The sequence below is a fragment of the Equus caballus genome, chromosome 28, assembly GCF_041296265.1.
Source record: "Equus caballus isolate H_3958 breed thoroughbred chromosome 28, TB-T2T, whole genome shotgun sequence".
NCBI lineage: Eukaryota > Metazoa > Chordata > Mammalia > Perissodactyla > Equidae > Equus > Equus caballus.
Window position 1 is genome coordinate 26879952 of NC_091711.1, and position 14853 is coordinate 26894804.

General features: G+C 38.1%; 1 protein-coding gene across 12 annotated transcripts in view; it reads left to right on the plus strand.

Annotated features, from left to right (window-relative positions):
• Nucleotides 1–14853, plus strand: part of CFAP54 (cilia and flagella associated protein 54) — a 301315-nt gene that overhangs the window by 87625 nt on the left and 198837 nt on the right. For 10 of the 12 annotated variants that reach the window (XR_011433771.1, XM_023631775.2, XM_070254526.1 and 7 more), the window contains 4 exons: nucleotides 1275–1411; nucleotides 5156–5303; nucleotides 7153–7308; nucleotides 11765–11887. Coding sequence is in view for 11 of the 12 variants with exons in the window: in XM_023631775.2 (XP_023487543.2) it covers nucleotides 1275–1411; nucleotides 5156–5303; nucleotides 7153–7308; nucleotides 11765–11887 (564 nt within the window). In the remaining variant the exon portion in view is untranslated. The remainder of the gene's footprint in view (nucleotides 1–1274; nucleotides 1412–5155; nucleotides 5304–7152; nucleotides 7309–11764; nucleotides 11888–14853) is intronic. The other 2 variants (XM_070254530.1, XM_070254534.1) reach the window with 2 other exon arrangements.

Below are 14853 nucleotides of genomic sequence, written 5' to 3' on the forward strand. Positions count from 1 at the left end.
TCTTTAGACACTTCCACCTCATTTTCAAGCCTTGTGAAATCATGTCCACTTTACCTGTCCAATCATATCGCCTGCTTTTCTTCAAATTCCGACCTGCCTTTCCAGTCTCTCCTGCATGCACTGTGGTGATTTCCACTACTGAGCCTTTTTCTGATTCTGTCTAAACTCCCCGTCTGAATCTTATCCCTGCCGTAGGGTTCAACTCAAGCTCTGACTCCTCCTTGAGGTCTTCCTTTCCCCTTTCCTAAGCCTTCGCAGTTATTCTGTTGTTCTGTGTAGTTTTTCTATGATTTCATGTGTTTTATGACTGTACCTCGATTACAGTTTCATGGAGCATGAGACCATTTTAAGCTTTGGAGAATCTCTTCTTACAGTGCTTGGCACAGAGTAGAAACTTCATAAAAGTTTACTGGTTGGCTGATTATGAGGACTGACTGGGCAGATTTAAAAAGTTCTGGGCCTGTAAATTATTCCCTTGAGTGGAGTATATTCTAGCAACATGTCATTTATATGCTTACTTTAAGGAATTTATTTATTCTTTATATCCTACCTGCTTCCATTAAGGATTTGAAGTAGCATGCAACTCATGTGATGAGATTTCATATTGTTAAACATATTTGAACAGAAAGCTTTTTAAAATATTTTTAAAGAAATATATTCTACCAAAAGAAATAGGTAAGTCTATGATTTTTTTCCGCCCTGAGCTTCTGGGTTTTGCCAGTGAAATCAGTTATTTTGCCTAACATTGAATGTGTTAAACTTAAAACATATCATGGCCTCTTGGAAGCATCTCTGTTTTATTCTTCACTCTTCAGCTGTGAACCCTTTCTTGCACAGAAGCTTTGAAAGTGTCAGTCAGAACTAGAAAAGAATGAAGTATATTTCATATTTTGGGTTTGGGAAATCTGATTATTTCTCTTGGAACAGATTGTTCCTTATAAGAGTGTCTATAATAAATGGAGCACACTGCCGAGATAGATGGAAATGAAATTAATTTGGCTCAGATGTGATCTTTGTTTTGCTTATGAGAATTTGAAACATCCTTACAGAGTTTCAAATTTCCATGCAATTTAGAAATAAAAGACATTTCAAAATGTGTCTGTCTCCCTTGCCAATGGCTGTCGTTCCCTTACCCCAGCCCCCTAGAACAGAAGAGCAAGCGTGCACAACTGTCTGTGGAATTGGGGTGTGATAGGACCTTATCAGAATTCTTGTTTAAAATATACATTTCACAAAGAAAAATATCGCATAAAACAATGTCCTTTTTGTTGTAGGTTGCCTATCAGATTGGTAACTATGAGTTGGCTAAGAAAGTTTTCTCCCCTGTTTGGGATTATTTTGTTGCTTCTCCACTTCGCAGTGAACAATCTGTTATTAGTTTAAGCAACGTGATGACTATTACACAGAGAAGGTAATTAGAAATATCCTTTTAAAGTATTAATTTGCTTATTGAAAATATGGATGTTGGGTGTGAAGCATAGAATTAATTTATTTTCAATTTCATGTTAAGATAGTCCCTGTAAAACTAGTTCTAATAAGTATCTTAGTAAGTGTATACGTTCCATGGTCTCAAGTCCTCGTTAGAAACTTTTTCCCTAGAGTTAGAATAAACACTGGAGGCATATGGTTGCATTCTGAATTTAAGGTAATGAAGGTTATGGGAAAAAAACCCCCAATACTAACCAAGCTAATGTCAGTTATATAAGAAAACACAAATATGCGTGGGGGACTTTTGGAATAGAGAAAGGTCAGGTTGGGGTTAAGGTTGTGGTCTGATGGGTGGACTATTAGGGTAAGAAGGCATTTTCTTCGCTTGAAGAGGCTCCAAGGATTAGACCATCAGCAATTGCAAATAGTCCCATAGAATCTTTATGAAACCACAGACCATTCTTTGCTTTACTGCCATTTTTCCTTAAAAGGACAAAGTTTAAGAGCAGCCTCAGAAATGAGCATTAGTACGATTTCAGGCTGCCTCAACAAGTTCAAAAACAGCAACAATCTCCTTCACTAGCTTGTTAATGGCTGAAATTCCTTTAATAAGACAAAACTCTTCACTGCTAAATCAAAGGCAATGAGCTTAAAATGCGTGTCCTGGTTGAGGCAAGACATCAATAATGCTTATTCACACAAAGGTGTAACTCCATTCAATTAAGCAAGTGTAGACTTAGCATTTACCACGTACAAGGATGCTAGGTGTTATGTGGGATGAATTTGAAAGGCATTTCAGAGGTGGAAGAGACAGGACTTGGAAGATTTTATGTGACCCATGGGATAAGAGAGCAAAAGTAGTGAAAGTTGACTGGGAAGCATAAGATGTTTACTAAGGGAACATGAGAGGTGGACCAAGTTTTTGGAGGAAGATAATGAATTTGATTGGGAATATTTTGAGTTCAGTTTTCCAGCAGGATGCCTTTGTGGACATGAGATAGCCAGGAGGTAGCTGAATATTTAGTGTTGACACCGAGGAGAGAGGTCAAGGCTAGAGATACAGATTTAGAAATTGTCCATTGAAGTCATCATTGAAATTTTGACAATGAGTGATATCTCCCAGAGAATGACTATTTAGCAGAAAAGATAGAAACTGTAATTGAACCCTGGGCGTCACTTACATTCAAGAGACGGAAGCAGGAGAAGGAATCAAGGAAGGATGTTGAAAATGTTTTGTGTTGGTCTCAACCTATCCATAACAACTATTGTGGCTGGACCAGTCCTTGTGGTTCTTATTATGATTGGAGAAGGTGCTCTTCAACAACAACCATCAAGAAACTTTGAATTAGTTATGGGACCTGGAAATCACACAGCACACAGTGAGGTCGCAGGTAGACAGAGAGAAAGAGAGCATGTGCTTGGGCCTGAGGTTCTGCTTTTATTGGGGTCCTAAGGTTTTGAGGGCTCAGTCTTTACTGATGAATTTAAAACATAAGAGCAGGAATTTAAAGTGTGGGAAGAGAAAAAACAAGTGGCCCAAATGGCCAGTTATCAAAATCAACCAAGATCTCTAAAACAAAGGAGCCTCAGTGGGAGAGGTGACCTGGCTTTTTATCTAGTTGTGTTACTGGCAATGTGTTTATTCAAGATAGCCATCTTTGAAGTGGATGCCTCTTTGAAGTGGGTGCCTTAGGAATCAAAGCTTAAGTCAGGCATTTGCATTACAAAAAAAGAGAAAATCCAACTGTCAGATTTTACACTATAGAAAACGAGCAGTCCAGGATGTGAAAGTCTGGGAAAATGCATTGCCAAGGGAAGTGAGAGTTTCACCCTGGAGGGACTGGTCAGCAGTATTCAGTGCTAGTGCAAAGTCAGGCAGAGCAGTTGCTCAATAAAATACTACAGAGAGATTAGGTATGATGAAAGCTAAGAAGAGGCTTTAGGCTTGGCAATTAGGAGGCCAGTGGTGAGTTCAAGAAGACCATTTTTGGAGAGTGATGAGCCAGGAACCTTTTGCAATTGGCTAAGGAATAAATGAAAATGGAAAATTGTAGCAAGCAAAGATCACTCATATGAAGTTTGGTGGTAAAGAGAAGAGGAAATGGGCAGAAACTTGAGGGGGAGGGCAGGCTTAAGGAAAGAATTTTGGAGGGTGGAGGGAAGGGAGACAGTGGAGAGAAACAGACTGAGGATAGAAGAAAATTCACATGATAATGGCACTATGGTGGTAGAACTAAGAGGATATGAGAGCACATGAGGTGGAGAACGGGATTTAGAACATTCGCTTTGGGGAATGTGAACAAGCAGACATTAGGGATAAACGGAAGTGTTGCTGAGAAGTACTAATGACTAAGTTGATGTCACGTAACATGAATTTGTAGTAGGGCTCAGTTCCTTGCGGCTAAGGGCCACATTTGATTCATCTTTATATCCCAGAGCCTAGAATATTGTCTTGTACCTAGTAGGTGTTCAGCAAATGCTAGTTTGAATGAAAAAAGAATGAATGAGGAGAATAAATAAGTGACTAAGTGATTAACCATTGTGGCAGGGATAGAAACGTTAGACGGTGACATCTATTCAAGGTCAGGCAAGTTGATTATTGTATAAAATAAGGGATACGGAATCTAAAATGCTAGGGAGGTCACTATTGGAATGATTGACCAGAATCTGAGCTGGATAGGGAAGGAAATGGAGCCGGGAGGAGGCGATACCCTGGGCTCATTGCACCTGTCAAGGTAGTGATGGTCATCGTGAGGACAAAGAGTTTAGTATGAGTTGCAAGAGCGGGAGAACTAAAATTCTCCTGGCAAAGATAATTTCAGAGTGTGATATGATGGTGAAACAGATAATCTTCAAGTGTGAATTACTGATGTCAGATTCTTTTCTGTACTCTGGGGATAGAGGTTGTAGACAATAGATGGACCTGAAGCTTAGAAGGGAGGGTTTTCCACCAAGTAAGGCTAAGGGCAAGGAAGGGAATACAGTGTTTAATGGCAGGAATATGTTCCGAGAAATACATCCTTAGGCTATTTCATCATTATGTGAACATCATAGAGGGTACTTACACAAACCTAGATAGTATAGCCTACTACACACCTAGGCTATGTGGTCCTAACCCTATGGGACCACCATTGTATATGCAGTCTGTTGTTTTCCGAAAGTTTGTTATGCAGTGCATGACTGTATTGGAAAGAAAGATGGAAGACTGTAGATTTCACAGTTTTGCCAATGGTTGGCGCTATTGACTGCAGCTTAGAAAAGATAAGTAGAAATAATCCAGGAGTTATTAAGACTCTGTCTCTCTCTCTCCGTCTCTCCCCCTCCCTCTTTCTCTTTAAACATGGCTGATTTTGCTAGAAATGACTCTTATTTTCACGAAGTTCATTAATTGAAATTTTGAGCCTATTTTCTAAGTTTCTGAATATCTGTGGTGATTTCATTATATTGATAAAAAAGAACTTTATATATAAGGACCAGAAAATTTTGCCAAGTTATTTTTATGTACCTATGACATAATATGTCAGCATCTTAATTTTCTTGGTTTTGAACTTGTTAAGGATAGTCTTTAATTTTAATGTAAACAGCTTACAAGAGATGTTCTACAATTTTTTGCTGCTGTCTTGGGATCATTGTCTAGATATTAAGAACAAATCAGTCTAACATGGCGAATTCACATGCTGAATCATTTTATATTTATAGCTGTAACATCATTTACCTCCTTTTGCAGATTACATTCAGATATTTTGGCAGAGACTTCTTCAATTCTCTTATACCTTTTTCTTAGAAATATTTTTGTAACAAGTGACATTAAAATTAAAGAAGAAAATCTTTTCTGTGACAATATTAAAGGCAATGAGATTTTCCCCTCTCAACAAGTAAGTGAATTAAAATGACTGAAAATGTGCTGATTTCTCTTCATTTATTTCTTGATATTTCAAGTTCGTGTTCTTTTGAGATTGCATATCCTGGTTTGTGAATGAGCTGGGAGGCCATTGGATGATCGTGAAGTGTTATTGGATGTTCCATGTAGGTTTCACCAGACTGAGTTCATGTATTTTTTGCATTTTTTCAATTTATCTTTTTTCCCCTGTACAAAAGTGGTATACACTTCAAATATTAAAAAATGTACAATGTATAAAATGAAACCCATTGTAATCCTATTGCCCCTGAGAATGCTATGATTTTATTTTCATATAATGTCTCTAATTTTTAAAAATATGCGTAGACAAATCTGTTATTGCTATTATTATTCTTTTTTACAAAAATGAGATCATAATCTACTTGCTGTTCTGCAACTTGCATATTTAACACTTTTTATAATTTGTCTTGGGCATATTTTCATGCTGGTACATATCAATCTACCAAATTCTTTTAATTTTAACTTTGTATTCCTGTCCAGGTAGGAAGTTAACCTCTCTCTTATTGATAGACGTTCAGGGTGGTTATAAGCATTGCTTTATGTGCATCTGCAACCTTAGAATGCTCTTGTTTTTAACAACAATCCTACACTATTGTTTTCATTCTAGATTGAGTTTCACTCTTCTTTCTCTCTCCTTCCTATTTTACTCACCTTGGATATATAGTTTTTTTACCGTTGCTTTTTCCGACCAATTCATTTATTCATTAATTAATTAACCAATAAATTGTTACCCGAGACTGTGCCAGTTTCTGTGGATATGAAAGTCAAAAAAACATGACCTTTCTCCCTCGACAAGTTCACAGTCTTGTAGAGCCTGAGCACTCACAACTGTCAATCTGTTCCTACTACATTGCATTCAGTGTCTTCTTTCAGCATCCAGTCTGAGAATAAAGACAATCTCTAAGTACTACAATGAATTCCAGAATGCTGGACTATCATTCTAGTAATAACTTGATGTATGGAAATTTCTGGTTGCCACTCACACAGTTTTCTTTGTGTATAATGTATGTATATGTAGAAAAATAATGAAATCGTTCCCTAAGAAGGAGAAAGGAGGTGTAAGAGAGGACTGCTTTTTTTTTTTTTTTTTTGCTGAGGAAGCTTCACCCTGAGCAAACATCTGTGCCAATCTTCCTCTGTTTTGTATGTGGGTTGCTGCCGCAGGATGGCCACCGACAAGTGGTGTAGCTCCACACCTGGGAATCGAACCCAGGCCGGTGAAGTGGAGTGTGCTAAACTTAACCACTAGGCCACGGGGCCAGCTCCCTCCTATTTTTTTAAGTGACGTTTAATCATAAAAAACTAACTTTACATTTTACTATCATTTTTATTTAAGTAGCAGAAATATAACAGAAGATTAATTTGGGCTACTGGAAATTTACCATTTTCTCACAAATCTGGAGGGGAAATGGGACTCTGTTCATCAAGAGGGGGCAATATTATAGAGACATTCTGTTGTAATTATTACTTGTTATAATTTATGTTTTGAAAAAGCTGAATTTTTGCTAACATTAAAATATAGCCAAGAATTTTATCTTACCAATGAAAAAAGATTGGTTTCTTTTCTGTTACTAGTGGTATATATATTGTTTTACAACAAATTCTGAAGTTTAATTCTAAGATTGCGTTGTCCGTAGGTAGACTTACTGGGGACTTAGAATTGTTCCTGAGTTTAGATTTTCTTCATACCGACATTCATGTTGTTAACTCACAAGGATCACATTTCTTACCCTTTCCTCTCCTTAGAAACACGTTAATTAAGCACCTGGTGTTGACTTTGTGTACCAATACCTGTTTTTTTACAGATGGCTAGACTAGCTGAATGTGAGAGAGTATTAGTGGCATTGGAACTTAGCAACTACCTAAATGATTCCAGTTATACCCTTCAAGCTGTGACTCAATGTTATGGCCTCCTTGCTCCTATAATCTATCACAATATTGTTTTGGTACCTGTGGTACAGGTAAGGGTATTTTTCTCCACCAGATAAGAGTATTTTTACAAAGGGCAACTCAACAATGCATTTTGGAAAAGAAAAAGCAGTGTACCTCTTATAAAGTACAAATAGATCAAGAACAAGTATTATGAAATTTTGTGAGTTAATGGAAAAACATTTTAATAATTTAAATTACATGTCCAGGCAACCATAGATGAGGACTTTAAAATGTGTTTCTCTGAAAATATTCAGCCCCGTTGCTGTCCATATTTAAATATTGGCAATCTGCTTTTCTAAGTTTTTTTAAAGTCATTTCAATTTTTATGTTCTTGTAATGTTAGAAACAGCAATATTTATTCAAAGCATGTTGTTAAAGCCATCATCTGGGGAAAAATTGGTGGATGACCCAAGAAAAAATACTTGGTGTCTTGGTGATGGAGGAGTTGGAATTTATGGAAAAAGGGTAGGTGAGAGCTGGCTGAAAGGATTATATTAGTTATATATTCTTTCTAACAAATCAGCATAAACTTAGTGGATTAAAACAAAACCCATTTACTGTTTCATAGTTTTCTGTGGATTACGAGGCTGGATATGGGTTGGTTGGGTCTTCTGCACAGGGTCTCATCAATCTAAAGTCAAAGTGTTGGCCAGATGGTGATCTCTTCTGAGGTTTGGAGTCCTCTTCCAAGCTCACTGGCCGTTGAGGGAATTTATTTCCTTGTAGTTGTGTGATAGGAGGTCCTTAACTCCTGAAGACTGACGACCAATCCTGGCCACATGGCCTTCTCCACTACACGGTGGTTTGCTTCTTCAAGGCCAGCGGGAGAGTCTCCTCTCAGATGCATGAGGAGTCTTGTATAACGTAAAAGAGTCATGAGAGTGATGATCCCATCACATTCACAGGCCCTACCCACACTCAAAGAGAAGGCATTATACAGGGCTTGTACATCAGGGGAGGAATCTTGGGGACCATCTTTGAGTTCTGCCTACCATAGGGAAATAATGAGAGAAGTATGATTTTATTGCTGATGCTTACAGAAAGTCATCATCATCACTATCATTGTCATCATCATCATTATCATCATCTACTCAGATTTTGAGAACCAAGAAGATATGAGTGAACTCATGCAAAATTTAAACATTTTTAATTCACTATTGAGGAAACTAACCAGAGAGCTTAAGTAACTTAACAAATGTTCATCTTGGAATAGGTATTCTGGGGCATAGACGTGCCTCCTTCTCCCGCATTGCCCACGTCTAGTAGTTCAGCAGCTGAAGAGATCTGCTTCCAGAATCCAAAATCTAGACTCATAGTTGATAAGCTTCCACATCATTTATAAGTGGATTGGAGCAGTATTCCCAGGTGTGGAATATGCTTCCTCCAGAACCCAGAGGCATCTACCTGGCATTGTCCTTTCTTCTTAGAGGTGAGAGATGCCAGATGTTAGACCTACTTTGGAGGAGGTGTCTCAGCATGTCCCAGATTTTTCATTAATGTGTCAGGCCCCTGACTCTTCATAGGGTTTATTTCTACCCTCTGGAGGATATGCATCTTACCAAGGTCTTCAATGTACTTACTGTTTCTTGCTTACTAGGTCCGATTAACATGATATTATTGATATAGTGGTCCAATGTTTTGTCTTGAGAAATGTCCGGAAAGTTCAGCTCTTTTCATAAAATATTATGTCAGAGGGTAGGAGAGTTATCATTGTCCTGGGGCAAGACTCTGAGTGTATACTCTTGTCTGCCCAGTGTGAATGGGAACTTCTTCTGGTACTTCTTCCTAATGGGATATTATTTCTATCCAATAAGATAGGAAAGAAAACAGTAGCCATATCAATGCATACCTTTTAATGTGCTCTAGCAAAGACACAACATTGGGAATAGTGGCTGCCGTTGGTGCTCAACTGGCTGAGTTCAGGATAGTCCACTGTCATCCTCTAGGTCCCTGTTGGTGCAAGGTGTCTTTAGCTACACTACAGAGAATGGGTTATATCTATGAGTAAAAGCTTAGGAAAGGAGTTTCTAACTAAATTGTATTGTTTGGAATAGGAAAAGATGAGTGGAATAGAGGGAAGTTTCTGGAAATAGGCATCAATATGTATGAGAATGTATTATATGACAGAATTGGCATTCCAATTCAGTGGGAAGAGAATGGATATTTTTAATAAATTGTGGTAAAAAACTGGATATTTATCTGAAAAAGTGGAGTTTGACCCCTATTTTGTACCGTATATAAAAAGTCCAGATGTATTAAAGACTTAAATGTAAAATCAAGCAAAAAATTTTATGAAAAAAAATCCCAGGAGATTACATGTGCAATCCAGGGTTGGGGAAACACTTTCTAATAAAGACAGAAATCTTAGAAATAACAAGAAAGATAAGACATATTAGACTATATTTCCAGCACCCTGTGTGTGACGAAAAGGACCATATCAAAGATAGTAGAAAATTCATAGATTTGGAAAAAGTATCTAACATTGATGAGGATAAATATATATAAGAAAAAATCTGACAAATTGACAACAACTTAATAGAAAAAATGGGCATGGGATAGGAATAGGCAGTTTACAGGAGAGCAAATCCAAGTGGCCAAGAAAATATGACAAGATGCTCAAACTCTGAATATCTGTAGACATGCACCTTAAACGAACAATGTAATATCACTGGCAGAATTGAAAAGATCTGTTAATTCTTATTGCTGGCGAGGATGTGGGGCAAAGGCATTTTCATTCATGGATGGGGGAAATGTGAATTGTTATAGGCTTTGGATCTTGGTAAGCAATCATAATTTAAATTAAATTAAATATATATATATATATATATATATATTTTTTTTTTTGGTGAGGAAGACTGACCCGGAACTAACATCTGTTGCCAATCTTCCTCCTTTTGCTTGAGGAAGATTGTCCCTGAGCTAACATCTGTGCCCAGTCTCCCTCTACTTTTGTATGTGAGACACCACCACAGCATGGCTTGATGAGTGGTGTGTCGGTCCACACCTGGGATCCGAACAAGTGAACCCCGGGCTGCCAAAGTGGAGTGCACAAACTTAACCGCTACACCACTGGGCTGGCCCCTAAATCTAATTTTAATTAAAGTTAAAAACAAATATTCCTGATGCAGCAATCCCTCTATTAGTAGTTTATCCCATAAAATAAAATTTTAATAAGATTAAAAATGCATTTACCTGGGCTGACCCCGTAAGTGGTCCTGGAGGATGGTGCCTCATCCCCACTGGGTGTCATTTCAAGGCTGATGCCTCAGTTGCCACTCATAGTTGGCAAGTGGGCAAGGGTGTTTACTGTGGCATTCTTGATGGTGGCAAAAAAACTGGAGACAAAGAGAAAGTGCAGTAGCAGGAGAATGGCCAGTTCTGACAGACTGTAAGATTAACTAAAATTGTGCAACATGAGATTCTGGAAATGGCTGAATAAATTATGGTTGATCCACACTAAATAATATTATTCGGCCATTAGAAATAATGAGTTAGAGTTATACCTGTAGACTTAAGAGGGATGTTTTACAAGACATGGTTGAAGGAAAAATGCACAGTTCAGAAAAGTATGTATAAATCCCATTTTATAACATAACATTAACCCTCCTTCTATGTCCGTTTATGTATTTATACCTAGGTATATGGTAATTGTAGCCTGGAGAAAGCTACAAAACTACTAGGTTGTTAACATGGTTTGGGGCTCTGGCGTGGTAGGGTGGGAGAGGGTGATTGTGAAGGGGCAGAATTAAAGAAGCAGTAAGAAAACTCACAAGTGTACTGTAACAATAGGAATAATATTGTTAGAGTGGTGGCTTGAAACAACTAATTGGCCCCCAAAGGACCAACATCCATATATTAATTTGTCCTTTGGGATAATGTGAATGATGACTAGATTAATGCAATCTCAGCTCTATTTTCCTGATAGGAATATTTCTCAGAACTGCAACAGTATTGAAAACTAAACTTAATTGTCTAACTCTTGATTAAATTCAGGACCATGTGATATGAAGCAAGGAGGAGAAGAAGTGAACGCTGATATTAATTGATTTCCTGAGATATGAATGTTTGCTTTTAGTTTTAAAGGAAACTATTATTTCAAGTACCTGGTATCACTGTAAATTTAATATGGTACAAACTTCTCCATATGGTTTTTCAAGGCCTTCCTAAGCCTGGGTGTGATCTTTAGTTTCTTGTATTCATGTAACATTCTACCTATATTTTTTATGGCACTTGTCAAAATGCATTTTATAGTTATTTTATCCTCTCCGCTAGTTTTTAAGTCCTTTGGAGGAAGGACTCATTTGAAAATTGAATATATCAATTTTGTCTCAGAGTACACTCCTTTATACATGATAAGCAATTTATCAGTAGTTATTCATAACAATAACATTTGATGGCTTAAAACTTGCATAATTTGAGTAAAACATTTTATAATGCGTAAAGATGGTATTTTTTGACAAAACACATTGTGCTTCTATTTTTTAGATCTTGATAAAGTGTGTAGTGGTTTGGCAAGGACTCCCCAACATCATCCAGGCAAAGAAGCATACTGCAAGTTCCCAAAGCACGCAGCACATGATAGCTTGTTGTATCTTCTACATAACAAAGGTATTTATCTCATTCTTTGTCTAGAGCCATAAAATTTGGGAGCAATAATGATTTAAAAAGTTAAGCTACTTTTAATCAGAGTAATTAAAATATTTTAAAAAGTAGCACCCTAAAGCATTTTTAGATCAAAAGCAAATGGAAAGTATAAAATTACTGAATAGATATCTGTTGTAGAACTTTTTGATGAAATTGTGGTGCTTGTTAAATGAATATTTGATGTTATTTTGACATAGCATTTGGACATTTATAAGCATAATATATTGTCACAGAAAACAAATTTGTTTCAAAACCCCAAAACATCTATTATGTATTTATTACACTGTAGTCAACCTGCGTATCATCTTGCCAGGTTGTGACCTCAGTGGAACCTGTAGGCAGACCCGAAGCATCTTAACCCAGGAGTTGTGTCAGGACAGTGGGCCTTAGAAGATGCTGAGAGGCCCGGTAGCAGGGTTATGATTGAATGGTCACTGAGTAAAGGAGAGTATGGTAATCCCATGAAATCAGAATGTAAAAAATGATGTTACGCCTGAAAGAAGGGGCAGATGAAGCACAGAGTTTAAGGGTGTTTCTGAGATTGGTGTGCAGGGCCCTGAAGCAAACAGAGAAACTGTAGAGGTGAAGGAACACTGTACCGATCGAGGGTGATCTCTCGTGCCAGCTCTGATGGCCTAGTGGTTAAAGTTCAGTGCTTGCACTGCTTCGGTGGCCTGGGTTCATTTCCTGGTCACAGAAGCACACCACCAAGTCTGTCAGTCGTTGTGCTGTGGCAGTGGCTCACATAGAACTAGATGGACTTACAACTAGAATATATGCCATGCATTGGGACTCTGGGGAGGGGAAAAAAAAGAAAGAGGAAGACTGGCAACAGATGTTAGCTCAGGGCGATTCTTTCACTGCCAAGAAAGAAAAAATATAAGGATCTAAGTCAGAAAGAAGACAAGGCAAAATGTGGTCAGAGTATGTATAAGGTCAGGGTATATAAAGTAGGAGACAAGGCAAAATGTGGTCAGAGTATGTATAAGGTCAGGGTATATAAAGTAGGAGATATATATATATAAAGGCAAATGGAGTTCAAACCATATGAAAATATCTGAGGATGTTCTTTCCTAACCACAGGTGGACAGAGTAGTCAGGTAGGTTGTGGAAATTGACAGCTAGAGATCAGGCAGCAAAGACTGGAGACCTCGAGGAAGAACCTAGTGATGCGGAGTGGGGCTGATGGCAACTAAGGGGCTGAGGGCAACTAAGGCATGTTGGGATTGGACAATAAGGGAATGACCTGGCTATGGAGAGAATGGTCATCAAAAGACTGACCATTGGTGTCTGAGTTTAGCCACTAAGAGAAAGGCTAAGGGGCACTGGGGATTGTAGGTAAGATTGATCTTGATTTTGAGCTTGCTTTTTTTAAGGCAGGAGAAGCAAACCTGAGCTTTCTTGAATTGGTTGCTCTTTAACACAAGCATCACATCACAATATTATATCAATATCATCATCGCCTTCAACCCTAAATCAATAAACTTTTGTTTAAAAAATACATTCATATAAATAATAGTGGATACAGAGAGTTCTATGACAAGGTCTCTGCCCTTCATGGGTTTATAATCCAGTTAGGGAGACAAGACATAAACTAGTTTTTCATTTTATTTCGCTTATTCATTCAACAAACATTTGTTGATTACATATCTGTGTCAGATACTGTCTTGGGCAGTTGATATATGCACAAAGGGTTGGAGAGAACCCCAGAGTAGCTATAAAAGAAAAAAGACATAGAAGGAGAATGAGAAGGGCAAGGATAAGGAGAATGAGGAGAAGAAGGAGGAGGGGGAGAGGGAGGTGGAAGAGAGGGGAAGGGAGAGGAAGAGGAAGAAATCATGGATAACACAGAGTTCTAGCTTGGGTGGTGGATGGATGGTGGCGACACAAAAAGGCATGCAGGAAATCAGTAAGGACTGGGACAATTGGGAAAAGCTTCACCTAGGAGATGAGACTTAAGATATTCTCTAAAGGAAGAGTTACAAAGTCAAATCCCTACTGGGGCAGAGGAGGCAAAAGAATTCATGAATTGGTTGGATGTAGGACAACGTTTGTTGGGTCCTGAGACAAACTGGAGAGTAGGCTCCATACCTATAGGCGTTTAAATTCATTAAAAAGACAGCAACCCTGTCCATCAAATCAAAGGCTGTTTGGACAGATTCATTAATTCAACAAATATGAGTGAAGTGCTTATAACACGACAGACACTGTTCTAGGCACTGGGGATACAGTAATAAAAAGGTCACTTTCCTGCTCTCACAGAACTTATGGTCTAGTGGGGGAGACACACAACAAAGGAGCATCTATCATATAATTCCGTGAAAGTTTGTGTGTTATAGGCAAAAAGAAAAGCATTAAAGGAGAGAGACTTTTGGGGCTTGGGTCCACTTTAGACAGGATGACTGCAGCAAGAGGAACAGCAGAACTGAGATAGATGGAGAAGGAACAGCTTGGTAGATGGAGGGGATGAAGGGTTGTGTGAGCAAATGTACTTAGGGATTCATGGCCAAGTTTAGCTTGCAAATGAGTAGGCTAGTTTAGGTGGTGTAAATCATTCGTGTGGGGCTGTGATTCCCGACCTGTTGGCTTGAGAGTTATTGTAAGAGGTCTATATTTTCATAAGTGTGCCTAGTGTTGTTTGTAGACTGAATCAACGTATTCCCACATATGTGTTTTGCTTTTTTGCGAGGATGTGTGAAAGTAATTAAAATAGTTAATAGATTTATTTTAGCTTTTGCTTAATGAGAAGAATTACTAGAGAAATGTTACTATAGCTCAAAGTCTTGTGAGAAGGCTGTTTATTTATTTTAAGGTAAAGAGATAGTGGAATTTGGGGGAGGTGGCAGCTTAAGCACTCATCCCTGATTTGCTCTACTTTCAAACTCCTATTTTAGGTGTTATAGTAGCCTCAGTAGGCCAGCTGGTAGAGC